This window comes from Malaclemys terrapin, chromosome 4, assembly GCF_027887155.1.
Source record: "Malaclemys terrapin pileata isolate rMalTer1 chromosome 4, rMalTer1.hap1, whole genome shotgun sequence".
Lineage (NCBI taxonomy): Eukaryota > Metazoa > Chordata > Testudines > Emydidae > Malaclemys > Malaclemys terrapin.
Window position 1 is genome coordinate 14128527 of NC_071508.1, and position 27838 is coordinate 14156364.

At 45.6% G+C, this 27838-nt stretch overlaps 1 protein-coding gene across 2 annotated transcripts in view; it reads right to left on the reverse strand.

Moving 5' to 3' along the window:
* Positions 1-27838, reverse strand: part of RASSF5 (Ras association domain family member 5) — a 98897-nt gene that overhangs the window by 51294 nt on the left and 19765 nt on the right. For both annotated transcript variants that reach the window (XM_054024921.1, XM_054024922.1), the window contains exon 2: positions 11931-12049. In XM_054024921.1, coding sequence (XP_053880896.1) covers positions 11931-12049 — 119 coding nt within the window. The remainder of the gene's footprint in view (positions 1-11930; positions 12050-27838) is intronic.

Consider the following 27838-nt stretch of genomic DNA (forward strand, 5'->3'; position numbering starts at 1 on the left):
AAACAACTAATCCATTTTCCTATTGTTTTGTTTCTGACACAACTTGGGGCATGGAAAGAACATGAGCTAATATACTGGCCAACAAGTCCTGACGGAATATGGTACGAACAACAGATTTGCTATCTTCAGCAGGTGATTGATATCAAAGACTATCTCCCTCCTTCTTGCTAGATTCCCCTCTCTCGAGGAGTCTATGGCTTCAGGTGCAGAATAGGTTAGATATTTTCATGGGAACAGTTGAGAAAAGAAAGGCACAGTTTTGCTGGAGCAAAGTTTTAATGAGCAGGTAAGATGACATAAATCCTAATTGCCGAGTGATGGTATGAGCCGGTTTTATAGATTTCCATTTGCTGAAGCTGTTGTGTGTGTGTGGGGAGGAGGTGGAGCGGCAGAGTGCGTGCGTGTGTGGGGAGTGGTTCTGCTTCCTGGTCACTGAAAGCTCCTCCCTTTGGGCTGGACTGAGGGAAGGCACCAAGGAAGTGTCAGAATGATGAATTGCTGTGATACGCAGACTCTCTGTTTATTATTAGAGCTATCAATAATGCACTGGCTGTTTTGTCACTCTGAAGATGAAACAAGCCTTTTAATACACATTCTCACTCAGTGGAAACCCTGATACGTTTGAAATAGACAGAGCATACTCTCTGCTATTAAAATCATTCAAGGTTTAGTGGAGAATCTGGTTAGATGCTTATTTTAAGGCATAGCTTAAAAAGAAAAAGGAAGGAAGGAAGAAGAAAGCAAAAATACTTGCTCCCAGTAGGTCATGTCTGAATTTAGACCCAATGCAGTTTGCATGAAAAGTCTCACTTACTTGGTTTGAAACCAAGGTGCAGAGAAGTTAAATGACAAGAGCACAGAGTGAAGTTCACCCCTGCACAGAGGGCTCAACTGTGCTTAAACCTTGTGTTAGCTCTCTGCACAGGGGAGCAGCACACCCCAAGTGAGTCTGTGGCAGAGCCAGGATTAGAACTGACATCTCTTGACTCTCAGGCCTGTGTCCCAGAAGCTCCTGTACTTCAGTGCTAGGGAGTGTGTCCATTTGGCTCCGCACCCATCAGTTTGCTTTAGCTGATTTTAAAATCGCTGAAAAAATTAAGAGTTTATGATGGAAGATTTACAATTTTACATCCAGTTAAGGGGGGGGGGGGGGGGAGGAGAGGAACACAACCACCACAAGAAGCTTTCAAACATGATGTATTCTAATGTTCGCAAAATCAGCGGCGGCTCCAGGCACCAGTGCTCCAAGCACGTGCCTGGGGCGGCAAGCCGCGGGGGGCACCCTGCCAGTCCCTGTGAGGGCGGCAGTCAGGCAGCCTTCGGCGGCATGCCTGCGGGAGGTCTGCCGGTCCCGCAGATTAGGCGGCAATTCGGTGGCGGGTATGCTGAAGCCGTGGGACCGGCGGACCTCTCGCAGGCATGCCACCGAAGGCAGCCTGCCTGCCATGCTTGGGGCGGCAAAAAAAGCTAGAGCCGCCCCGGCGCAAAATATACCCAGCTCAATTTTCTATGGATGCCTTCTCTGCTGAACAGTGACAATACAATTAAATATTTTCCTTCTGAATAATTAATACAGTAAATACTTCAGATAGCCCAAAACCAGGAACCTTCTACCCAGCAAAATCCAGATCAGCAGAAAAACTGGACGGCCAGCCAGCTTCTAATGTTTGCTCCTTGCACAGTAAGCACAAATATAATGTCCTTTTAATGTGCATGTTCCCCATTTCCAGTTTTGCATGAGTACATGCAAAGGAGCGGAGCAGGCAGGCCTGGTGCCTCGGTTGTCTAGAAGGAATGACAAATCACTTCTTCGCTACATTCAGTGGTTGAGAGTGGGAGTGGAGATGTCAGATTGCCCTGGCTGGATTTTTAAATCCCTGGCCATCGAGGATGAACTTGCTATTTGAACTAATGGGCTTCTGGTTGCTGTAGATAGCTGGCAGAGCAGCAGCTGATAATTACGGGTTTATCAATCACCCCCTGCACACACAGACAGCTCCCACATACACAAATGAATCCACTAACTAGAGGTCTTGAAAGAGCCCAATCTGTTCTACTGAGAGGAATATAAATTCGTGTTTGGAATCATAGAAGTGTAGGACTGGAAGGGACCTCGGGAGGCCATCTAGTTCAGCCTCCTGCACTCAAGGCAGGACTATGTAATAACTAGACTATTCCCGACAGGTGTTTGTCTAACCTGTTTTAAAAACCTCCAATGATGGAGATTCCACCACCTCCCTAGGCAATTTATTTCAGTGCTTAACCATCCTGACAGGAAGTTCTTCCTAATGTCCAACCTTGCTACAATTTAAGCCCATTGCTTCTTGTCCTATCCTCAGTGGTTAAAGAGAACAATTTTTCAACCTCCTCCTTGTAACAATTTTTTATGCATTTAAACTGTTATGTCCCCCCTCAGTCTTCTCTTCTCCAGACTAAAACAAGCCCAATTTTTTGAAGGGTTAAGGATATTGTAAAAAAAAAAAAAAATTACACAGCAGGTAGAGATGCCAATGAACCTATACCTCCAGTCAGTCCAGGATTGTTAATCTACAGCAGGGGTAGGCAACCTATGGCATGCGTGCCGAAAGCGTCACACAAGCTGATTTTCAGTGGCACTCACATTGCCCGGGTCCTGGCCATAGTCCTTGGGCTCTGCATTTTAATTTAATTTTAAATGAAGCATCTTAAACATTTTAAAAACCTTATTTACTTTACATACAACAATAGTTTAGTTATGTGTTATAGACTTATAGAAAGAGACCTTCTAAAAATGTTAAAATGTATTACTGGCATGTGTAGGGTGACCAGATTTCCCGATTTTATCGCGACAGTCCCGATATTTGGGGCTTTTTCTTATATAGATGCCTATTACCCTCCCCACACACACACACACACACACACACACACACACACACACACACACACACTCTCTTTCCTGATTTTTCACACTTCCTGTCTGGTCACCATAGGCATGTGAACCCTTAAATTAGAGTGAATAAATGAAGACTCGGCACACCACTTCTGAAAGGTTGCCGACCCCTGATCTACAGTATATCCCCCCAAGGCTTCATCTAGTCCTGTTTTAAACATTGCAAGCAACAACGATTCTGGCACTTCCCTTGGGAAACTATTCTCCAGTAGAATACTCTCCCCCAACAGGAAGTTTTCCCTGATACTCCACCTTAACTTTAATCTACCTCTAAACACACACACACACACCCTTTACTCCAAGCAGAGGTTTGACCCCCAAAAGGGAGAAGTACCAGAGAGACTCCATGAAGTCCACTAGGGATTTCGCTATTGCTATTGATTTTACACAGAAGGCACCCAGATACTACACGGATGGGCAGCAGCATAAAACTAAGATACATTTTCTTGTTCTTAAATTTCGTCCTGGTAATGGCAGTCATACCCACCCCAAACCACCCTAACAAATTACTGGCCCCCCTTGGAGATTGCACCCTATGGGATTACCTGCAGCTGCTCATCATGTTTGTCCTCTAAGAGTCATTGTTTGGCCAAATTAAACATTCAGATCTTTTAACCTTTCATCATAAATCACTTTCTCCGGCTGCTTCACTATTTCTGTTGCTCTTCTCTGCTTCCCTCTCAATTCATACACTTACTTCTACTCCCAGGTGCTAGAACTAGGGGTACTGCTGCAGCTTGAAGTGGTTTCCATCATATAAAGGTTTTACAGTTTGGTTCAATGGCTTTCTGCACCCCCATTATACAAATTGTTCCAGCGCCCCTGCTTGTACTGTCCACTAAAAACAACAGTCGCCAATCAACCTGTGTTTCTTGGCAAAACAGTAAGTGGACAGTGAAGCAAATGAAAACTGGGTGACAGATCAGTTCGTGCCCAACACATTGGAAAATTGTCCAAGAACAGGTGGAAAATAAGAGCCAAGGCGCAAACCCAAGGTTTGCATGATATAAAGAGTGGCTGCATTCACATTCATTACTACAAATGAATTAAACCCCTATTACTCCTGAGATTTCTATTAAGTCCAGAGTGAATGTGTGTCATCTTGCTTGCATGCAGGCTTGGCAGAACTTGATTTGATTTTTTTTTTATAATTTCGAAGGATAATAATGCTTATTTTAAGCATTTTTTCCATCTCTAAATTTTCAGTTGCACAAAATTATGGATTTTAAGCTGTTTTATTTGTATTGATTTAAATTTTCACAGTTGCAAAAAATTGTGGGGTAGGGGAAAGAATTATTTACAGTAGATGTCGACATTCTAAAAGTTAAAGCTTTTAAGGTTGAAAAATTGTCAACATCACATCAAAATATACAAAGTAAATATTCTTAAATGAAACTAAAATTCTCAAGCAGCATTTTTCTTACTTTACCGATCTGTAAATTTCGATTCATGTCGACCGAAATCTCTTAGTTGGTTTGCGTGTGTCTGGTGAAATCGACATTTACTGATAAAAACCTAATTCTTCCAAGCCTACTTGTATGGTACAGTCCCTCCCCACACCTTTCATCTTCTCTGCTCATTTTAAGATGGCACAGGTGCCCACTGGATACTTGACTTGTGGCTAGAGCTGTGCACCAAATTCTAGGAGTCTTGTGTTATACTCCTTTCCCTCAATAGTCTTGTCTATTGATACTGTAAGCTCTTCACGGAGGGATGGTACTTCTCTGAAGACAGAACCTAGTACACTGGAGCCCCATTTTTGGTCAGTCCTTAGGCACTAAACATGATAAATACGATTAATAAATAATTAGTGTAAGGCGAATACAGATATTTGCTAACTTAAATGAGAGCCAGAGGAAAAAGGAGATTTCAACCCTTTATCATTTAAATGACACAAATATTCCATAAATAGCTCATTTTAAATGATTTCCCCCTCATAGTCCTACAAAAATAAAATACTAAAAAGGTCCCAGCTATGATAAAAGGGGATAAAACTGTTCAAAAATTGCAGCTATGTACTTAGCAGTGTTTTACCGAAAGAAATTTAAAAAGCCAGCATTTGAAACCACTCCATTTTTATTTTTTTTTTTGTGAATGGATTCACCGTTGATCGACCTACAGTCCTTTTCGCGTAATGATAAATCACTGTGCCAGCATTTACAACCCGCCTGCCAAGTTTAATCCTATTGGGTTTTAAAACAGCTCCGTTAAAAACCCACTAGAAGTGAGGACTCCATTAGTCAAGTCTGTCTGTCTGTGTAGCCAGGTGCTTGTGCCAGGCCTATCACTGCAGCATCTCGGTGCCTTCACCGGGACCCCACTAAAGCATACATCCAATTAGTGTTAACAGTTGTATAAAGAATTTACTGTCATAGGATGAAATTCACCCACTAGAGTCGGGTATTCAGAAGCCTCCCCAATTCTGCACCATGCGGTCAGGGAGCTGCAGAGCAGGTGCATGTGGCAATTGTGCACCAGCTCCATATAGGTCACCATGGAGAAGGAATCTGGGGACAGGGAAGGGATTTAGGGACAGCAAGTCAGTCAGCAGCAACACAGGTTCAGTGGCCCACAAATCAGTGGCTAGTAATACTTGAGAGGGACTAGAAGTCAGGAGGCCTGGGTTCTATTCTTGGCTCGGTGACTATCTCACTGGGCAAGTCACTCATTCATTGATTTTAAGGTCAGCACGGACCATTGTGATCAACTAGTCTGACCTCCTCCTCATGCTTCAGGGCTTCAGCCAGTCACCCATAGGGGTAAGGAAGAGTTCTCCCTCCCCCACCCCACCCCCCCGATGTGTTCTGGGGCTTGGGGTTTTGTGTCGCCTTCCTCTGAAGCATCAGAGACGGCCACAGCTGAAGTTGGCACATTGACGGGGTGGGCCAGGGCTCTGAGGTGGCACCGAGCAGCCTCTATTAAGTGCCTGGCTGGCTGGTTTTTGCTCACATGCTCAGGGTCTAACCAATCGCCATGTGCAGGGCTTGGAAGCAATTCTTCCCCAGGTCAGATTGGCAGTGACCTTCGGGGGGTTTCCACCTTCCTCTGTAGCATGGAGGTCACTTGCCAGGATTATCCGGGTTTCCTCTCACTTCCTCAATTCCCAGACGTTGCAGAGGCCTTGGGCACTGGTGCGCTTTGGTCACTCCTGTGCTCTGCCTGTGGCACAACAGTCTAGTCTCCTGTGGGCTGTAATTGTGTCCGGGTGCGGGGTGGTGTTGGCGGCCGGTGACATAAGGGAGGTCAGACTAGAGGATCAGGTGGTCCCTCTGGCCTTCAACTCAAGGACTCCTGCATAGCACAGGCAGAGAATTTCACTGCATCGAGCCCAACTTGTTAAATTCATTTCCTCTCTCTGCCTCAGTTTCCCCATATATAATGGAGCTAATGATACTGACCCTCCTCTGAAAAGCATGAGCTGTGCTGTGCCCTGTTCATAGGCTGAGTGCCTCCCTCCACAGGCCAGAGCAGTTCCCCATATAAAGTGGCTTAGTGCTCTGAGAGGGAAGTTAATTTAACTCGGAGGGATGACATATTTTGGATCAGCTTCAATTACACAGCAAGTGAGGGGATTTCACTGAGTATTTGCAATCACCAGGTGAACATGGAGGATGAAAATCAGTGTAAAGTCCCTCTCCCCTTACACTGGGAACAGCTGTGTATTCAGGCCAGAACCACCTCTGAGTAACTCACAAGACACTATCCTTCGAAAAGCCACTGGCTGGATTTCCAGTCTTGGACGACCCCAGCTCCTACCGAAATCAGTGGGAACTGCAGGTGCTCAGCACCACTGAAAAATCAGGCTGTTAAACTGCATTTCCTTTGCAGCCTGTTGTGCCCTGGAATGCTGTCCAGGTACCAAAGTGATCACATTGCACCTTCCTGGCTGCCTGCAGCACTCACCGGGCATTGCAGTGCAAACACATACGCATGCAATTCCAGGCATCACTTACCACCCGGCTCCCCCAAGCGACACCACTAGGTAAGACACTGGTCCTCCTGCAAAACAAAAACTGAGCAGCAGGGCCCCTTCCGGCTGCAGAGAGGTTTGGGGCACATGACTGTGCTGTGGATGGGGCTTCAAAGTGACTCTGCTGCTCTGAAAACAGGAATTCTCTCTGCTTCTTAAAAGTTGCTCCTTCCCTTAACCTTCTAGCACCTGTCCCACCCAGCTATATACATTCCCACCTCTCTGATTCAGGGGTTAGACTGCAAGCTCCTCAGGGCACAGAACTTGGGTTTTCAGAGTGCCAGGCAGACCTTTGGTAGCATATTAAATAATAATGGGTACTTTGCAAATATCAGGCCAAAGCAAGCCCTAGGGCAAGGAATACAGAAAGGAAAGTCTCATCAGTGCTAACTTCCAAGTTTTGTAGTTCCTATCATTTTACCTGTCTGGTCGCCTAGCTCTTACTGCCTGTCTGGTCTATTTCGATTGTAAGGTCATTGGGGCAGGGAATGTTCCTCACTGTTTGTAGTGTACTGGAGTAACAGCGCTGTCTCGCTTTAAAGAGATTTTCCCATCCTTGAACACCAAAGTGGCCTCTCCTTGGTAATCAAGATCCACGGAGAGCTGGATGGGCCATTGTGCACCCTGGTCTGTGGTGGATTTTCAGCATCAGCGTTGACTGAACCCCTTTTAGGAAATGCCATTGCTGGGCACGGCAGGTGAACTAGGTACCAGGGGTGGCGTGCAAAGTTCTACCGCTTGAGAGGTGGCTTTGTGAGAGAGAGGCAATCGGAGAGGTCTGCTCATAAAAGGAGAGTGCGGGGAACAGGCCCGAAAGCTGGAATGCAGCAGTTTGTTGATAAAAGGATATGGTCTCATTCCACTTTTGCTAGAACACGCAGTTTGACCTGTCCAAACCAAACAGGACCTGCTGATTTTATCAGTCTGCGGGAGCCAATATTTACTTAATTAAGGTACAACTTAGCTATTTAGATCCCTGCTGATATTTGTTGGCTTCTGTCACGGGCTTGAGGCATGTTTGTTTTTGCCTGCACTTCAGGATTTACAGGCTATCGCTCTCTCTGGTAATCAGATCAGACTGTTCAGACCATTTTTGGTCACAGTGCTAAAGCAACGCTGTCAGAACACAACATTCATCCCTAGGTGAGCATTCCCGAGGGGAGGAGATGCCACCTTCCAAAGGCATGCTGACTTTGGACATCTAGGTCAGTACTCACCCACTGCAGCCCAGTGACCAACCTGCCTCCCACTGCAGCCCACAAACTGCAAAAATAAACTGGCCATATCATGGAGGATCGAGTTCTGGTAGCCTAAAATGGGCACAATCTGTTTGCCCCAGTTTATTGCAATATTCATTGCTAGTGACCCAGCTCAAATATGGCTGAGTAGAACTCTTGGTAAAAGAGGGGTGGCCTTCTGGTTAAGGCACTAGACAGGGGCTGAGAAAATCTGGGGGCAATTCCCTGCTCTGCCAGACTGTGTGTGTGACCTTGGGCCAGTCACTTCACCTCTCCATGCCTCAGTTCCCCATCTGTAAAAAGGGGATAAACCTTCCTTTGCCTGCCTTGTCTATTCAGACTGTAAAATCTTTGGGGCAGGGACTCTCTCTTACTAGATGAATGTACAGCTTCTAGCACATTGACCACCCTCTCTAAACTCTTCTGCTGTTCAAACTATCATGTTTAGAATCCTACCAAATTCACGACCATGAAAAAAGCAACACAGACCGTGAAATCTGATCTTCCCCGTGAAATCTGGCTAGTGTAGGGGAGGGGCAGGGCTGTGGGCTCTTACCCTGAGCCGGACTCCAGATGCTAGTCCCAGCTGGGCTGGGGGGGAAGAACATGACTTCCTCTTCCCCTGCAGGGCCCACTCCCAGGACCAGGTTAGACCCATTTCTGGGAACCTTCCCCGACTGCAGGAAACTCCGCAGCTGCTTGCCAGGAGCCCAGCTCTGGGGACAGCGCCACCACCAGCAGCAGAGCAGAAGTAAGTGTGACATACCATGACCCCCACTACAATAGCCTTGCAACCCCTCCCCTACCCCCCCCCCAAAAAAACATTTTTGGGTCAGGACCCCCCCCCAGTTACAACACAGTGAAATTTCAGATTTAAATATCTGAAACTGAAATTTACGATTTTAAAAATCCTATAACTGTGAAATGGACCAAAATGGATGGCAAATTTGGTAGGGCCCGAATCGTGATGAATGGAATACTGAGACCTCCCCCTCAACCACAAAACGTCCAGTCCTTCCACCCTCCCAGGGCTGGCAACGGCACCAGCAGGTCACGGTCCAAATCCCATTGTTTGCCATGTGGACGGTGCCCACAGGTCTTAGCTGCCAACCTAACACTGTTTCTATTGTTAAGCGGAAAAGTCACCCATGACCAGCTTTAAATCACCTCCCTTTGCGGCACAAATACCGGCAGATTAAGGACGCAGCAGAGAGGGACTAATCTAGGCATCTGAACCTTGGAGAAGAAGAATAGATCCATAGTCATTCAGGACTTCATGACAAAAGAAGGGACTGAGCTCACCATTGTCCTTGTTCTCGAAAACTGACTTCGGCTATAGGAAAATCTCATTTACCCTTCGCAGTTTAGGACTTCTGACACATAATTGAGCACTTCTGCCCTCTAATGGATGGAGTCAGTGGAGACTGAACGGTTCATTAGATACACTTGGGTAACAGGCAACTCAAACAGTAGCTCATCCAGCAAGGCTGATTGCAAAGTGACCCCCTTCAGTAAAGTCTGGCAGCTCAGCCCTGCAGGTTTCCTGCTGGTATTTGGTTTGGCGATGGCCAGGATCAGGGAGTGGCCAAGACTTCCCTGATGTGGTGGATATGCAATGACTTAGCAGAAGGCCTCGTACATGGTGATGTGAATGTGCCGCTGCCTCATCCCAATAGCTCCCCTCCTTAGTGACAACGTGCAGGGACTTTTGTCCATGTGCACGAAGCATCTGCTGCTGCCAGGAACTTAATGAGAATCTGGCAGGGGAACCACACCAAACCGGAGCACTAGGCTGACACATACCCAACTCAGTCAACAGGTCTTTTATTCCTGTGCCTGGCTAGCCACCACCACCAAACAGCAATCATAGCATCACAGAAATGTAGAACTGGCCGGAACCTCAATAGGTCCTCTAGTAGTCTAGTCCACTCCCCTGCACTGAGGTAGGGCTAAGTATTAGCTAGACCTCCCTGAGAGGTGTTTGTCTAACCTTTGCCCAGACACTCATGCTGCTTCTGGTGTTGCCCTCCCCTTTACATCTCAGAGCAATATTAAAGATGTGGAGGGTACAGCACAGCCACAACCATAGTGGAGGAAGTGGATGGGTCTCACTGACACCAACTTTTTGCTCTCCTGTTGACATCCAGGTTTGAGCATTGGCCTGCTAAACTCAGGGTTGGGAGTTCAATCCTTGAGGGGGCCATTTAGGGATCTGGGGCAAAAATCTGTCTGGGGATTGGCCCTGCTTTGAGCAGGGGATTGGACTAGATGGCCTCCTTAGGTCCCTTCCAACCCTGATATTCTATGAATCCACCCTCAGTGCAGCTGCAGGTCGCCTGCATTTTCAATGCTGGCTTCCCCTGCCACCACCAATCTCTTCTTTTCCGTAGTTAAGTTGCACTTTTGGGATGCAGACTTGAGCACAATCAAGGCTCCTCTTCAGCTGGAAAGAGAAGCTGAGCCAGCAATCTATTATCCGGGCAAACGTTTCTCCATGGACGCCTCACTGCTGTCATTTGATATTAACATCCTGCATGAAGCCAGTGAAAGACTATTACTGTGAATTTCACTGTGGGATAAACGGATATTGGAACAGCCTTGTAACATTTTGCATCATTCGTTTGGCAGGGGAAGATTTTAGAAACAAAGCGAATAATGCGACTGATGACCCTTTCTATTTCTCTGGATTTTAAGTTCTTACACAGAGGCCTAGCTAAGCATCGGAGTACTCCCACTGACTTCACTTGAATGGCTCGCCGGCTTACAATTGGGCATCTGCTTCGGCACCTTGCTGAACTGGGGTTGCAATGCACTGTGGCATCCTTCTCCCGACTGGATGCAAACACTAAAGTTCCTGACCAGTGGCGGTCACTGAAGAACCCACCGCACTTTCTGTAAGAGTGAATGGTTGAGATTTTCAAAGCCGCGCAAGGAACCGACACGCACTATCCCTTATCACCAATGGGAGATGCGTGTCTATATTCTCTTGCTTTCCAAGTTTTAATCAAGAGCATCAAGCTACATGACATGCCCCAGCAAAATCCATCTTTGCTAAATTGCATTCCGCCAAAAGCAAACGGCAGGTGGAATTTGCCTCCATTTTCCACGCTCTAGCGTTGCTGTGCACTGCTGAACACCTGACCCATTCTAACAAGGGGCAGGCAAAGCAGCAGCAAATGCACAACCCCCCCCCCCCGCCCCGCCCCCACAAAAATACGCTGCTGTCCTGCCTCAAAGAGGCTTGTTGTTTCCATGGCAACGCACTGGTTTTTGTGCACGGTGCTGCACCACAGGCACCTTCGGTTAAGCAGCTGTAGTGATGACTGGATTTTAAGGCTCTTGACAAACATTTGTAGCTGTGCGCACAACGAATGGGATAATCACGCTGCAGAGCGCAAGCTGATCCCATGCTCCACCCTGCCCAAGAACCATCAGGCAGCTTCTTCTGGTTACCTGCCTTGGAAGCATGATTTGATCCACCTGGCAAATCCTCCCAGGTAAACTAAGTAGAGAAGCTAAAAGCTCATGTTAAACCACAGCAGGGCAAGAGCTCTGAAATCTAAAGGGACAGGAATTTAATTGGGAGGTGCTTTAAAAAATTGTGTGTGTTGGCGAAGTGTAATTAGCACTGAAGACGACGAGAATGCCATGCCATCATCTCTCTGCAACGCACTGCCCCTGCTTGCCAGAAAAGCAACCCCCCACCCTCCCCTCTCCATATACAACTCCAAACACCCTCTTATCCCCTTCCCCTCCCGCCAGCCCCCCAGCACAGGGGCTCCCCAATCCGTACCTGGCTGCAGTTGTGCGTCAGTGTATTTTCTGGCGAGGGTTTGTTCTGGGGCTGTCCTTGTTGGCTGCAGTCCAGCTGAATCAGGCTTCTGCATTCCTGATGGCAAGTATATTTGCAATCTAAGCAGGGGGAAAAAACAAAAACAAAAATGAAGGATGCTTTAGAAATGACGACTGGCTTTCAAGGGGGATAAAAACAGAACAATGAAACAGTGAGAAATAAAAGGGATCAGATTACTGCTGAAGGTCAAACTCTAAAGTTACAGAACCGGATGTTCAGGATGGCACCACTGCAAGTGAAGCATGCACATGCCTACCCAAATCGCAGCCACAATTATTATTTCCATTGGGGCAGTGCCTCCAAACCCTACACAGGCCTCAGGCCCCATTGTACTAGGTGATGTGCAAAGAAACATTTACTACAATGACACACATAAATGGTCTATCAGCTGCCTAATGGGTTATTTGCATGCATATTTGTTGTGACCAAGCATGCAAATGCATATGCAAACTAGGCAGCTGTACACATGAAGTACCAATAAAGACGAGTTAATGGAAATTGTTGCAGACTAGCGGTTGGAAAACTGGGAGTCAGGATTCCTACGTCCTATTCTTGACTATACTATTTAGATTAACACACTTTGGGCAAATTATGACCTCACTGAGCCTCAGTTTACCCATATGTGAAATGAGGGTAATAATACAGCCCTCTCTCATGGGGATACGGAGGCTTTCACTAGTATTTGCCGAGTACCTGGATACCCTGAGACAAAAGGTACCAGAGAAGCAGCAAATAATCACAATTGTTAATGGGCTGAAGTTTACACTTGACCAGTGAACAGAAGCCTATGAGTATTGGCTTGGCATAGAGGTTATTCAGATGATCTCGGTGATGTAATTGGTTTTCACATCGTTACTTCAGCTCCAAGTATACGTGGCGCTTTGCAAACCAGCCCCACCGCCAGGTCTCTGCCTCAAAGAGCATTCAGTCTCAGTGCCCCACATGGCATCTGTCAGATTGAAAAAACAAACTAACGGAATTCTCAGTAGCACGTGCCAACAGCCTCACCTACATGAAACACTGAACACTACACAGGCTTTGATGTCTCAGCACTTGCCTTAAACTTTCGTTTGCCATCAGAATGCATAAAGGCAAAAATAATAATGAAAAGAAAACCTACTCCCATTTAGGCTAAGACACTGTGGCAGAGAGGCAGGTGAGCTCTAGAGATTAGCAGCTGGTGATGCACCATGAGAAGGGGGGGGAAAAAATAACCCATAAACCCAAAGTGTGAAGAGCACTGTAATTAAACATGAAAAAGCCAGCTTGCCCCAGTACACACACAACATTAGCAATACTTGCATGAGTAGCAGCGAGTACTTTTACCCATACACAGAGATAACTTACAAAGGGGGGGAGAGTAATTTTAGAACTGTGTTGCCATGAGCAATGAAAAGCTTTGCAGTGTTTTCTTCCCATTTCTTTCCTTTTATTTCTACGTGGAACACTTTGGAAGGAAAATATCAGGGTTTGTTTTTTTTCCTGTTCAAACTCTAATTTCTCAGATAAGCCCGAGACACATTCTTCACAGGAGAAATACTGTACACTTTGGTTCCCAGAGTACCGTAAGAGTCGTAAGTACAGTGCACTCAGTACAGTGCATTGTTTAGGTTACATGGAATCAAGGACATCTACATTTGCTGCAAAGGTGATATAAAAAAAATTAAGACCCTTGTCCTGTAAATTGTTCCATGTGGGTACTGAGCTCTGCTCAGGTTGAACAACTTGAAGAGGATTCGGAGTGAGACATGGAACCACTGCAAAAAAATAAATTAATTAATCCACATTTCTTTGAGTGGTTTGTGTTTCCTAGTGCAAGACGTTACACTCGACTACAACTAGTGCACTAAGAGATGTGCCCTCCCAGATATTCAAACAGAGAGAGAAATACTGACCCCTTCCCCCTCCAAAAAAATTCCAAACTGACCAATACAAGAAACCATTCACAGGTGGTCAAGCTACGGATGAGACGAGCCCAGAATAAGCTCTTTGGGAGCATTTGGATTTGAAGTTGTCTCTCTGGCTCCCAGCTCACTAACCAGCTGGACCAAAACCCCACTCCAGAAGCAGAGCTGGGATGCAGTCAAGGATTTCCCAGCTACGAGCCCTGTATTTTTCCACTAGACCATTACCAGCATCCCAACTCTCTTCCCAACCAGAGGAAAGGTTCATAGATTCAGCTTGGTTTCTCAGCACGCAAAGTATCTCAAAGTGGTGAGGAGAGAGAGAAATGGTTAGAACTGTGGCAGGGGGAGTGTCTGGCACAATCCTGCTTTCTCTTGGTGGGTGAGGAAATGTATCTAGCAGGGCACAAAATTCTCTGCTACAGCAGTGCCTGGTCGCTCACACCCTTGCCCAAAGGAAACCTGTACTAATTAAAAGCTGACACAGGTGGAGTTTCCTGCCTTACTCTTGACTAGTTTTTCTCCTGATCTGAAATGAGAAGTGCTGACACTTGGATACACAGAGTAGAAGGTAACATCCCATTCCACTCAATTCACAGCGCCTTGCAAGTCTTTATAGCAATGCTCCTTCGGGCGTCGCAGCTGATATCTCTCCACATCTTACTGCACCTCTTGTGCTGGGGGTTTAAGAGACTGATTTTCTAGCAGCGGAAGAACAAGTCTATTGCAAGGCTCTGCTAAACTGAAGCTAGAACCCTTCCTTCTGATACCAGTGATGTAACCAGTAACTTGTAGGTAAAGTGTTGGTTTGATATTTAAGGCCTAAAATAGGCACCATTATCAACTAGTTACTGGAAGGTAGGACTTCTGAGTTCTATTTCTAGCTCCGACATCGACTCATTGTGTGACACGGGGCAAGCTGATGCAGTTGAGAAAAAGGGTAACAACGTTCTCGGGTGTATTAACAGGAGTGTCATATGTAAGACCCAGGAGATAACTTCCGCTCTACTCAACACTGGTAAGAGCTCGGCTGGAGTATGGTGACCAGTTTTAGGCACTGCGCTTTAAGAAAAAAGTGGACGAATTGGGGAGAGTCCAAAGGAGAGCAATAAAAATGATGAAGGTTTAGAAAACGTGACCTACGAGGAAAAGTTAAAAAATCTGGGCATGTTTAGTCCTGAGAAAGGATGACAAAGGGGGACCTGATAACAGTCTTCAAATATATGATGGGCCGTTAAAAAGAGGATGGTGATCCACTCCTCTCCACGTCCCCTGAAGGGAGGGCAAGAAGCAATCGGCTTAACCTGAAGCAAGGGAGATGTATGTTATACGTTAGGAAAAACTTTCTAACTAGAAGGATAGTTAAGGTCTGGAACGTGTTACCAAGGGAGGTTGTAGAATCCCTCTCATTGGTTGTTTTTAAGAATAGGTTGGACAAACACCTGTCAGGGATAAGAACATAAGAATGGCCATACTGGGTCAGACCCAAGGTCCATCCAGCCCAGTATCCTGTCTTCCGACAGTGGCCAATGCCAGGTGCCCCAGAGGGAATGAACAGAGCAGGTAATCGAGTGATCCATTCCCAGGTTCTGTATGGTCTAGGTTTACATGGTCCTGCCTCAGCACAAGGGCTGGCTAGCTCGAGGTTCCTTCCAGCCCTGCATTTCTATGGTAAGCCCATTTCACATCTCTACGTATCAGTTTCCCCCATCAGCAAAACGGGATAACACTGAAGGACAGGCCAAGGCTTTGGGCACTAGCCTGGGACTCAGCAGACCTGGGTTCAGTTCCCTACTCCTCTACAAACCAAGAGTAAGTCATTAATGCCTTGTCTTCACCGCTGGAAAGGGGGTCCCCCGCCCTTCTTTATGACAAGGTAACACCGGTGAGTTATCTTGGTGTCAGATCCTAAGAGGAGATGAGGCACCTGGAGTGTTAACTGTGAGGTAGCCAAGTGAGGTCAGCACCATAGCCCCTATCCGTGGTTGGCCTTGCAGTAAAACTGAAGTGCCCTGGTTTCACTACATTTTTACAGCCAGCCAAAGAGCTAACACCCATAGTACAAAGAAAGTCGGTCAGTGAAGACACCCTTAGTCTCTCTGGGCAGCAGATCCCCAGCTGTGTAATGGGGATAGTAGCACTGCCATGGCTTACAGAGGTGTTGTGAGGATAAATACATTAAATATTGGGAGTCCTTCAGATACTGTGGTGATGGGGGCCAGATAAGTAGCTAAGATGAATACTGATCTGCTTTTTATAAGCCATTTTGAGAACCTTGGATTAAATAGCATTATGCAGGTGTTTAGTATGATTACATAGCAATTTATAAGAGCAAGTTTAGGAAGAAAAGAGGTCTCTCTGTATCAGCATTTTCATTGCCAGTTACTGTAACTGAAGTATGTGCCTAAATCATAAATCTATTGTCAGATTCTGCCTGGAAACGCCCTTGGATAGGATATTGGAAATTTCACATGGTCTCAAATGTACAGCTGACATGTTACCTAGCTCCCTCCTTGTACACACACTGCCTAGGCACAAACAAAGAACTGACACGGCTTTTCTCGGAAGACGATCTGTGTTACTGTAAGATGTTCAACTGCTCGATAAAGCAGAAGCTCCATAAAGAACTTTAGGAAGTGAACATTTTGCTTTGGCCTCTTTATAACAAAAAGAACGATTTTCAAAGGCAATCGCAGCACAGCAAAGTTTGCAGCCTGCACCATATGTGGCTTGACCATTTCTCTTTACTAAAAGCGACGTGTTGGCCTAAATTTGTTGCCGTTCTCCCATCCTCCTCTGTCAAAGATTTGACTTGAATGTAGTTTACTAAAAAGAACAGGAGTACTTGTGGCACCTTAACTACAGCTAAAACATCCTGTTGGTATTTACATGACCCATGTGAGCCTTTTCAATTTTAACTATATTTATAACCGAACTTGCTTTCCCTTTTACATTAGCCAAAATTCCAGAGAGGTTACGGGGGGAAAAAAGCAATTCAATCAACAGCATTAGATTGGCTACCAGATATTTTCCATAAAGCAAAATGTGTATTGCACTTGGCATCTGCTGCTGCAGCAAATTAAAATATCACAGTGGAGCTTTCAAAAAGATAGTAATTATCCAACCATTCTATCCGGCTGTGCTTAGAGATGCATATTAGCTCTTGCATTGCAAAGTGCTGGTTAATTTGCAGCTGCAAAGCCATGGAACAGAACCAGGGTTTTCTTTTATAGACCTAGGCCTCGTTCATACTCCAGGCACCCATAGCACGCATCAGATAAAGGATTGTGCAGGTGGCTCTCAAACCCCTGAGTGGCAAAGCCTTTCCTATCATCTTTGTCCCATCACCACTAGGGGGCCACCGAGAGAGAGAGAGAGAGAGAGAGCGCGCGCGCGCGAGCAAGTCTGCTTGTGTTCTGAAAGGTAACAGATGGGCAGGAGGGGTCACCTGCTCAGCATCTCATCTGAGGGATGGCGCCTCAAAAAGATAGCAACACTCCCCTGGTGTTGCATTGTGTAGTCAGCACTGGACTGTGCAAGCCCACAATTCTCTGGCTGAGAGAGAGAGGGTATTAACAACAGGGCAGCAGCAATTCTTCGCTCACAGTTTGCCCTAAAGTCAATGGGAGTTCTCCGTTGCACCCCGAGGACTCTAAAGGACTGTGGTTCCAACTGCACTGAGCACTTTCAGAGCTCAAAGCTCCAAATAATAATTGGAAATGGGAGATCAAGCTGCAGTTCAGATCCAGGTTTCAAACACCACCAAATGGAAGGTGGCGGGGGTGGGGCTTTTGGCACACGCCCATCTCAAATAACAATCCTTTGCCCAAATGCAGCATCTTCCATCTGAGGGTCTCGCGGTGCTTTATAAACGCCAGCCCTCCCAGTACCTCAGGGAGCGGTGCTTCATTTGTAATGAAAGAGGTGCCAGGGCTCAGGCAATTTTTTTACGTTCATAACTGATGCAGCAAGCCCAGAAATGCTGGGGTCATGAACTGCCAAGGAGCAGTGTGTTATACCCATGCGAAGGATGAAAAATACGGCGGCATAAAGGGACTGAAGTAGCCACTGGCTTCGGAAGCCCAGCTGGAGACACCGAAGGTCTGATGGGCAAAGAAGCACCTAGAAATCAGGCCCAAGATTTCTCAAGCTGGACACCCAAAAATCAGGGGTCACGTTTAAAGATTTGGCAGCGGCTTGTCCCAGCTCACACAGCAAGTCAACGGAAGTCGTGGGAACAGAACCCAGCAGTCCTGTTGCCTCAGTCCCAGGCTCATACCACCAGACGTTTGTCCATCCCGGCTTTCGTAAACCTGCTTGCTTAGGCTGTTTTTTTCAGTACAGGATTCAGTCACTGGTGTAATTGCACACAGAGCAGCTATTAGAGAGTCTTGATCATATCAATGTTAGGTAAAAGAATCCCTCATTAAAGGGCTTTCATCCCCATTCTGGAGCAAATTAATATTCATAGGCATACTCCGCATATCCTTTCATCTGCCATTCTTTTATTTAAAACATGTGGCACATTTAGTTGACATTTCAGACAACACAGTAACATTTAGTCTAAACCAACAACTGAGATGTTTTGGAAGTTGTTGTTGTTGGAGTTAAGATTTATTTTCCCAAATGGCCAGTCTCAATTAAAAGACACCATTTTTTAGAATAAAAAGGGTCTCTGCTTTGAAAAGACAGCTAAAGACCCATCTCTTAGGAGTCAAACAAACAGCAGCTTTACAAATATTATGGCTTTGTTAGTTCACTTCTATGGCCCCTTTTGTCTGAATAACCCAAAGTGTTTTTAGAAACATTAACTATCTTTCCCTGTGAGGTAGGGAGTATTATTGTATCCATTCTACAGATGGGTAAGATAAGGCACAGAGAGGTTAAGTGACTTGCCCAAGGCAACACACCTAGTCAGTGACAGAGCCAGGACCTCAATCCCTTAATCATCCCCCTCTTCACTCTCCCCTCCCTTGCCCGTCCTCCCAAGCTGGTAAGAGAACCCATGAGTTCTAAGCCCAGGTCTCCTGCTCTAACTAGCAGACCGCAATTCCACCACAGGTGACAAAGCATGGACAAACTGCTATGCAGCTTGGGTTACTATAGAGCAGTGCCCAGGACAGGAGCAGGATCTTTTAAATTTCCCTAAGCAACTATTCCCTATTCCCAAAGCAACTCGTTAACATCAGCCCTGGATGTTCCTGTTACTGGAGTCCAATGATAATACAACCGAGAGGGCACTAAGGGTTCACTGCAAGGTAACCTCCTGCCTTGCTGGGCTGAGACGCTGCCTCCATAGTGCTCAACGAAGGGATTACTGTTAGATTCCCCCCGCCGCCTCCTTGCTGTTTCACAGTTTGTTGGAAGGGTTTTTAAACTTTGCAGAACTGGAGGAGACACCTGGCTCCTTCCAGAACGAGGTGAGATTTGTTTCTTCCAGAGTTCCAGCAGCACCAGAAAGCTCACCAAGCCAGGGCCGGCTCCAGGCACCAGCCGACAAAGCATGTGCTTGGGGCAGCACCTTGTAAGGGGCAGCCAATCTTTGGGTGGCGGGGCAGCGCTTGGGTTTTTTGTTTTGGTTCCGCGGGGCGGCGTTCGAGGTTTTTGGTTTGTTTGTTTCGACAGCGCAGCACTTGGGGAGGGTTGTTTCGGCGGGGCAGGGCGGCGCTTGGGGGGGGGTTGTTACGGCGGAGCGGTGCTTTTTTTTGTGTGTGTGCTTGGGGCGGCAAAAAAGTTAGAGCTGGCCCTGCACCAAGCACATCAGCTCTGAAGGCTAAGATGGCGGAAAAGCCCTCAGAAAGGAAGGGCGATCTTGTGGTTGGAGTATGGGATTGGGAGTATAGAGACTGAGGTTTTACTCCTAGTTCTGCCACAACTTCATGTGACACCCCCGCCCCCAGCAAAACACCTCATCTATGCAAATAAGGATAACACTTATCTACCTCACAAGAGCATTGTGAGGCTTAATTCATTAAGTTCTGTAATGCACTTTGCATGATCCTCGGATAAAAGGCTCTGCAGAACTGCCAAGACTTACAGCAAAGGCCCTTCGTGCAGTAGAGACGCAGGAATTGGAGAAGAGTCTCATATCCCATTCATACTGCCAGGGGAAATGTAGGGAGACATTGCAGTCACCCAAACTAGTACTTGGAAAGAATAGGATTTATCACTCCAACCCTTATGAAAAGCAATAGGGGACCTTTCATGATCACAAATAGCCAGATGACCTTCATTTTACATCCTATCTGAAAACGAGAGCCAACGTCTGTAATACGTTCAATACCCTGAAAGATCATTTAGTCTGCTAACTCATCCTCGAACGTTACATAACAAAATGGTTCACAGGTTTTGCACAGCTCAGTTATCCCAAATAGTACATTTTAGGACCGATGTTTGACTCCTATTAGCACACCTCCTTAGCTTACATGGAAAATAAAGACTTACAGAGACAAATTTTTAAAAGTGCTCACAATGGGTGCTGGGCTCTTTTGGAAATCTGGCACGAAAGGCAGGTTTATATGAGCATTTTAAACCAGTTAATTTATTGCCTGTGACGTTGATTTGGCTAACAACGTCTGTAATGCTAGGGTGGACACCCCACAAAGGTTGCCATTTACCGTTAACATTTATGGAGTGTCCAGCCTCGCATGAACAAACATGTTTGCCAATTAATCTGAGTCAACTATCAATTCACTCAAGCTAAAAAAAACTCGAATGCAGACATAACCTTAGTGTCATAGGGGGAGCTCAACCTGTCCTGATTGTGGGAGCTGATCCCTTGGAAAATTAAGCCTACCCAGAGCAGGTTTTTTTAACCTCTTGCTTGAGGAGATCTATGAAAACAAAAAGAGAAAAAGAGAGTGCAACCAGTCATGAGCAGAGGCAGGGAGCAAACCCCACCAAACCATCCTGTGAGTTTTTTCCAATCACAAAACCTCAATTGAGCTTTTTCTCGAAGTTTTCACAGATTTCCTGCCAAGCCCCAGGTTTCGCTACTCACTCTTGTCTTCACTCTGGCAGCTGCCAACACAGTGCTTGCCAGGGAAGTGTGAAATTGATCCCAGACAATTCCATGATCGCAGGACAAAAATCAATGCATTCATTCGTATTCTACATATATCAATGATGCTTAAAAGCTCCTTATGTAAATGGGGGTGGGATGTATGAAATGGAAACTCTATGGCTGAAAACAACCAGCTCTTCAAAATCATACCTGGGGGGTGGGGGGGGGGGGGGAGAAAAAAAACCAACTCATAAAACCTACCCAAGATGTAGATAGGACACACACAGTTTTTAGACTCTACTACTAGAGCAAGTTCTACTATAAGTCCACCAAGTCATTTAACAGAGATCATTCCCCTCCCTCCTCCTCCCAGGGCACTCTGGAATCTAATAGGCTAAGAAAAAATTAGGCTTTGTTGATTTGATGCAAAACAAAAGGCAAAAATAAGGCAAGGAGAGATTACACACACACACACACACAAGAATTCTGATCTTTAACATTACACTGTAGCATTTACAGAGTATTTTTAAAACAGTATCTGCTTCACCAGATTTTTGTATCAACGTTTACAAGAAAAATAAGGTGACTGTATAAACAAAAAGCAACCTTTTCCACTGCATTACAAGCAAATAGAAAACACCAAGAAGAATCTTGTGTATTACCTATTTTATTTAACACACACAAATTATCTATATGATCTATTTCACTCCAGAACATAGATTAAAGGAGGGCCTGATCTTTCAGCCCTTACTCACATGCACAATCTCATTGATTTCACTGGGACCACCCAAACAAGTAAGGACTGTGGGATAAGTATATTCAAACCATAATTTAATGTATTCTTGAACTAAAAAAGAAAAAAAAAGAAAAAAAAAACCCAGACACACACACACAAAAAACACACCACCAACCACCCACAAAATAGAGGAAAGATAGAAGACTGGATATGCCACATAGATCTGGATATTAGCCCTTGGATTGGGAACCCTGTTCCAAAATAGTTCTGCAATGACTGTACTTCTAGGGTTAGGACCAATCCTGGAAATACTCACTACTCAGGAGAATACACATCCCTGTGAATAGCCCTAACTCAAAGGCAATGGGACTACTCTCAGAAATGGCATGATGGTTCCAATCCTGCAACGGGAGCCAGCCGGGCAGGTTCCCTGAGCTCTGCACAGAGGCCCACTGAGTTCAGCGAGACAGCACACGGGCATGAGAGTCTATCCATGTGGAGTCCTGGTGAAATCAATGGGCCTGCCTGCATGTGAGGATCCAGCCACATGGACGAAACTGCAAGATCAGGGACAGTTCGTTAAGAGGAAGAGTTTACAGGACGGTGGCCTTACAGAGCATAATATTTCAGAATTAAAGGGACTCTGTCAGGATTCAAATTGGATTCAGTAAGTCACTCAAGCACGGGCTTAAATCCCAATGAAGTCGAGAACACTCCATTATAGTTAAGTGCTTTGCTGAACTGGGGCTGAAAAGCTTATTTTAATTGAACAAGTTTTTCTTACCTGTGTTCCCAATACCTGAGATTGTTAAAACTGAGCACAAATATAATATATAATCTGTCTTCTAATAGCTGTGCTATATTTAGAGTTTTACTCTACTTAGGCAGCAAAGATGGGCTGTCACGTCTCATGTCCTGGGCTGCATATGCTGCTGGGAAATATTTAAAGCCCCAACACAAAACCATCTACACAGATTTTATTTAAAGTCACAAAGGTCTTCCTGTTTACAGCAGGTTTGTGATTTTTAAACGCAAAGCTTCCATTTGGAGGCTAAACTAACTGTAGATTTAAAGATCAATAAAAGATTTGCTCAAAACAAGTGCGATTTCACAAAGCCCGCACAATATTCCTTTATCAATTTAAACATGCAGCAGCCCTAATGTTTAGCGGGGAACTTGTGATCCCCCTGCAATTTTAAAAAAGTTGCCTCTTTACGGAGAGAAATCCCTTGTTACTCACCAGGCTTGGGGAGAGGGGAAGTGGCTCAAGATAACCTAAATGAGCTCCTTTAAAAAAAAAAAAAAAAAAAAAAAAAAAAAAAAAAAAAAAAAAAAAAAAGCTTGCACTTAGATCTGAAGGAACGCAATTTATATGTTCAGCATCGTTTGTGTGTCAGGGCCTAATCCATGCATTACCTGGCAGGTCATTGCACAATGGAAGGAACACAAAGAAGGATGACTAGCCTTGCATTTGGGAGCTCTGGGTTGAAGTACCTGTTCCATCAGACTTCCTGTGCGGCTATTTTACAAGATGCGGAGTGCCAGTCTCCCAGGCCAGGCCGACAGACTCTCACACTAAAAAGGTTCCAGCTAGCATGCAAAAGAAAAAAAAAATTATATATATATCAGTGTGGACATTGCAGCTTGGGTTCTCAAACCTAAGGGGCAGATGCACTTGAGAGCCCAAGCTGCTGCCGGAGTCACAACATCCACGCTACTACTTTCAGCAGGCTAGCTCGAGCCCTGCTAGCACAGATCCACCTACCTGGGCTAGAAGGCTCTCCCCCAGCTGCAGCACAGACTCTCTGCCTCTGTTCCCAATCTGTAAAATGGGGATAACAATACCCACAGGGGTGTTGTGAGGCTAAGTACACTAGCGATTGTGAAAAGAACAGGAGTACTTGTGGCACCCGTAGAGACTAACACATTTATTAGAGCATAAGCTTTCGTGGGCTACAGCCCACTTCTTTGGATGCGATTGTGAGGCACTCCGATACTACAGTGATCGGGGCTATGTCAGTATCTCAGACAGACAGAAATGTCCGTTATGGAGTTTCCTACACCTTTGTCTGAAGCAGCTGGCATAGGCCATTGTCAGAACAGGATACTGGGCTAGCTGCCCTCTGGTCTGCTCCAGTCTGGCGATGCCCACGTTCCTGGGACTATCAGTGTTATTTCAGTAGCTTTTAAAAAAAGAAAATAGGAACTGTGAAAGGCAGTGTTGCCAATTCACATAATTTTAGCACGAGCATCACAATTTTGGGGGGGTTGGGTTTTTAAAGCCACAGCTCCTGGAGTCAGGGGATGATGTTGAAAATCTCAGCTTTCTTTAAAAAACAAAAAAAAATATTTTAGCCCTCAGGGTTGATGGGAAAAAGCTTGAAAACATGCTTCCTAAAATCTCAAAAGCCCAAGAAAAAGAAACCAAAATTAATTAAAAAAAAAAAAATCTCATGATTTTTAAGCAACAAGGAGTCCAGTGGCTCCTTGTTGTTTTTGTGGATACAGACTAATACAGATACCCCCGATATATGATTTTTAAGCCAATCTCTTATTTTTTTTGGAACCTGATGCGTGATTTTTGAACGCTTAGGGCTGGCGATGCTAGCCCGAGAGGTGAAGGAAGGAATACCCCATGTTTGCCCTGGCAATGGTGGTGTCTGCTCAGCTGCATGCACTGTCTTACTGGAGGAATGACTGAGAATCAGAGAAGCTGAACCTCTGCTGGGGAGCTGGTGCCTGAGGGGAAGGTATTAGCAATCTCAAGAGGGAGAGGGAAGTCATTTATCATTTCACAGTTAGCTGACGTGAGCTGCTTATCATTTTTCTATTTAGAGTCAATTTGCTTAAATATGCCTGGGGGCAAGTCAAGAAGGATTTTTTTTTTTTTAATTAGAGAGCTGAACGGTTACTCGGTAATTGTAATGCACGGCTTTCTGGGTAATCAGAACATCCTCTCAGTAAGGGTCATGTACAAATGCTTTGCAGGAGGTGCCAGTTCTGCTTGAGCTGTGCATTCACCTACAGCAGCTGGAGGGGGAAAAATAAACCCAGCTTGTGCAGGGGATGATAGAGCTGAACAGAAGTTAGGGCGAAGGTGAACTGAATCCGGACCATTTGTTCCACTGGGGTGAGCACACAGCATTCAACACCCACTGAGACAGATGGAGAAGGATGGTCTTGTGGTTAAACCACTGGACAGCAACTCGTTAGATCCTAGTTCCATTTCTGGTTCTGCCACAGACACTTTGAGAGTCACTTTTCGTCCCTCCGGGACCCAGCTTCCCTACCATAAAAGAGGGATAACAACACTCCCTCCGTCCGTCTTGTCTATTTGTACTGTGAGCTTTTAGGGGCAGCAACGGTCTCTTATTGTTCATACAGCGCGAAGCACAATGAGAGCCAGGTCTTTGCTGGGGCCTCTACATGCTACCAGGATATAAATAAGGATTAAAAAAAAAAAAAAATCTCCTCCCTCCCCCTCCGCCCGGCAAAAATTCAACTCGCCAATTCCCCTGGCAGACTGATTCCGTATTCCACGCTCTGTACCCCACCGGAAATCATACCAGGAATTCTGATGGATTTAGCTTGTTCACCTGTATGGCAGTGTTTTGTCACAGAACCCCACTGGAAAGGTTCAGCTTTGCAAACACGTTTGTCCTTGAAGCTGTGGGGTAAGCCCCCCGAGCCAAGCACTATCCAGGTGGGCGAATCCCCATCTAAAAACTTTTTGGCTCCGGTTCGTCTCTGACATTTATTCCTTCACGTGCATCAATTCAGGACGACCAAAAGGAGCTTTTCTCAACAGCCCCGGGGACTGAACTCTGCTCTCCCTACACCGCAGTAGCTGTAGCCCAAGCTTCCCTTAAACTGCTCTGTCTCTGTGTGGAGACGGGCATTCCAGCTCTATTGGCCTGCTCTGTCCCTAATCTTCGCTCTCCGCTGAGGGTGCCAATTAGATCCAGCTGTGCTTGTGGTTCTGGCGACAGGGACTCCTGTCACTGGGAATGTGGCTGGGACTCATCAACTGCATGTCACTCAGGCCACTGGAAAGAATGGGTGTTTATTGCAGTGCGGTCGTGTTTAGGGAAATAGACCTTACACAGCGTTCTTGTTGGAAGCCTTGGCAAATGGAAAATCTGAGACTCCTCAAGTGAGCACTGACCAAGAAAGACTCGCTGCCCGATGGAAACAGTCTCGGTAATGCTACTGAATGTCATATTACAAGCAGAAGTGTCTGCCAGCTCAACAAGATTCAAAATCTTCAACATTATTGAAGTACTGCAGGGCTCCTAACCCTTTAGAATACATTGGAGCCCATGGGCCATATCAAAATATACGCACACTACCACAGTTACTTGTACCTAGAGCCAGCTGAGAATTTTTTGATCAATCATTTTTCACTGAAAAAATGCCACTCTGTCAAAACCAAAACAGTCTGGGTTCAACGAATTTCCCAACTCAAGAAACTGTCAGGGAAAAAGATTCACAAACTGTCAAAATGAAACATTCCAGATTTTCCAATAAAAACCGATTCCCATTTCCAAATTTAAGCTATCTAGAAAAAAAAAGGTTAAAAAGGTCAAAATCAGAATATTCTGATTTTCCTGAAACAAAAGAAATTTTGGTTCGCGACTACTTGAAATTTTGACTTTTCGTCATGATTCAAAATGAGAAGAAAAAAAAAATCTAACTCTCAAAAACGTTCACAGGACAGAACAACTGTTTCCTGCCCAACTCTACTTATAGCTCACTTGGACAAAGAAGAGAAGTCACATGGGACAGCTTGCCAGCCATAACAAACATACTCTTGATCAACTTTGTCTTCACCCCATGGGGAGCAACAACAGGTTGGAATTTAGCACTCTTTAGGCCACCCTTCAGTTACCTCTGAATTGGACAAGTCTTAGAACAAGCCACAGACTTTTTAAGGCACCATAGACCAAGATTTTCAAACTTGGGTGCCCTACAATTAGGCCCCGAAGCCTGAATTTAGGCACCTTAACAAGCGTAATTGTTTTCATAAGCGCAGAACTGCTAGAGAGCAGGTCAGCCCCTCTCAGAATCAGGCCTCTTATTCAGGTGCCTAAATACAGACTTCAGAGCCTAACTCTGCGCATCCAGGCCCAACGTTATTAATGCAAAGAGAGAGGGGAAGAGTTCAGCGCATGAGGATAACAAAGGTCACAAGTCTGTGGTCAGGAGATCCTTCATCACCTCACAGTCTGGGTAGGTGATAGAGCCTCTTTCTTAGCGGGAGGGGAAAGGTGGTGGTCACCTGTTTAGATACCACCAGCCTCTATCTGGGCTGAATGCAATGGAGCTTTGGAGCAAGCATTCTGGAAAGATGCACTTGAGGGGTATGTGTAAGTGCAGTGACATGCACCTCAAAAACTTCATGGGAAAGATGAAGCAATTAACGTAACCATCCCCTACTTCATAGTAGCCTCAGATCCCCTCTCCCCTCCGTAGATCAAGTGAGGGTTGGCTCATAAAGCAGTAATTCCAGACCACTGACACAGGGGCCAGTGCAGATACTTCCAGCTGATCCGACCAGCATTCCAATCTCCCCCTCCCTACACCTTGATGATAAACTTGGGGTTGGGTCCCAGTAATGGCCTCCAGCTCTGCATGCAATTGCAAAGCTGGGAGTTGCTGCAGACAGCTCTGTTATGAGTCAGAGAACCCAGAGCTGAATGGAAAGCAGCAAACGCTGGCTTGTACAAAGAAAGGGCATTCTGGGAAACCAATTCAGTTACTCACACAGTTTGGGGATCACAAGCATTTGAGAACAAGTAATCACAACAGCCTCACTCCAGATCTTCCCCAGTACCACAAATTCCCTTTAACTGGAATTTCATGAACGATGGGTACTGTATTGCTGCTGTGACCTTCTTCCAGCTCTCCCTGCCATATGCCCGGAATATGCATTATTTAATTGTTCCTGTAATGAAAGCTGATTTACTGCATGGAAAGGCAGAGAGTAATAAAAGGAATAATAGAGTTCTGAGTAGGTGAATTGGGAGCAGAGACTGAGTATAGCCCAACGCACACCAAGAAATTTAACCAGCAGATTGTTTTAGATATTAAGATAACGGGATCCCTTTTGACTTCAATTCCATATATGCACTCAGACAACCTTCCGTGGATAATAAGGCAATTTGAGACAGCTTTGCACTGCAGCGCATTAGTCTAATTTCTGTGG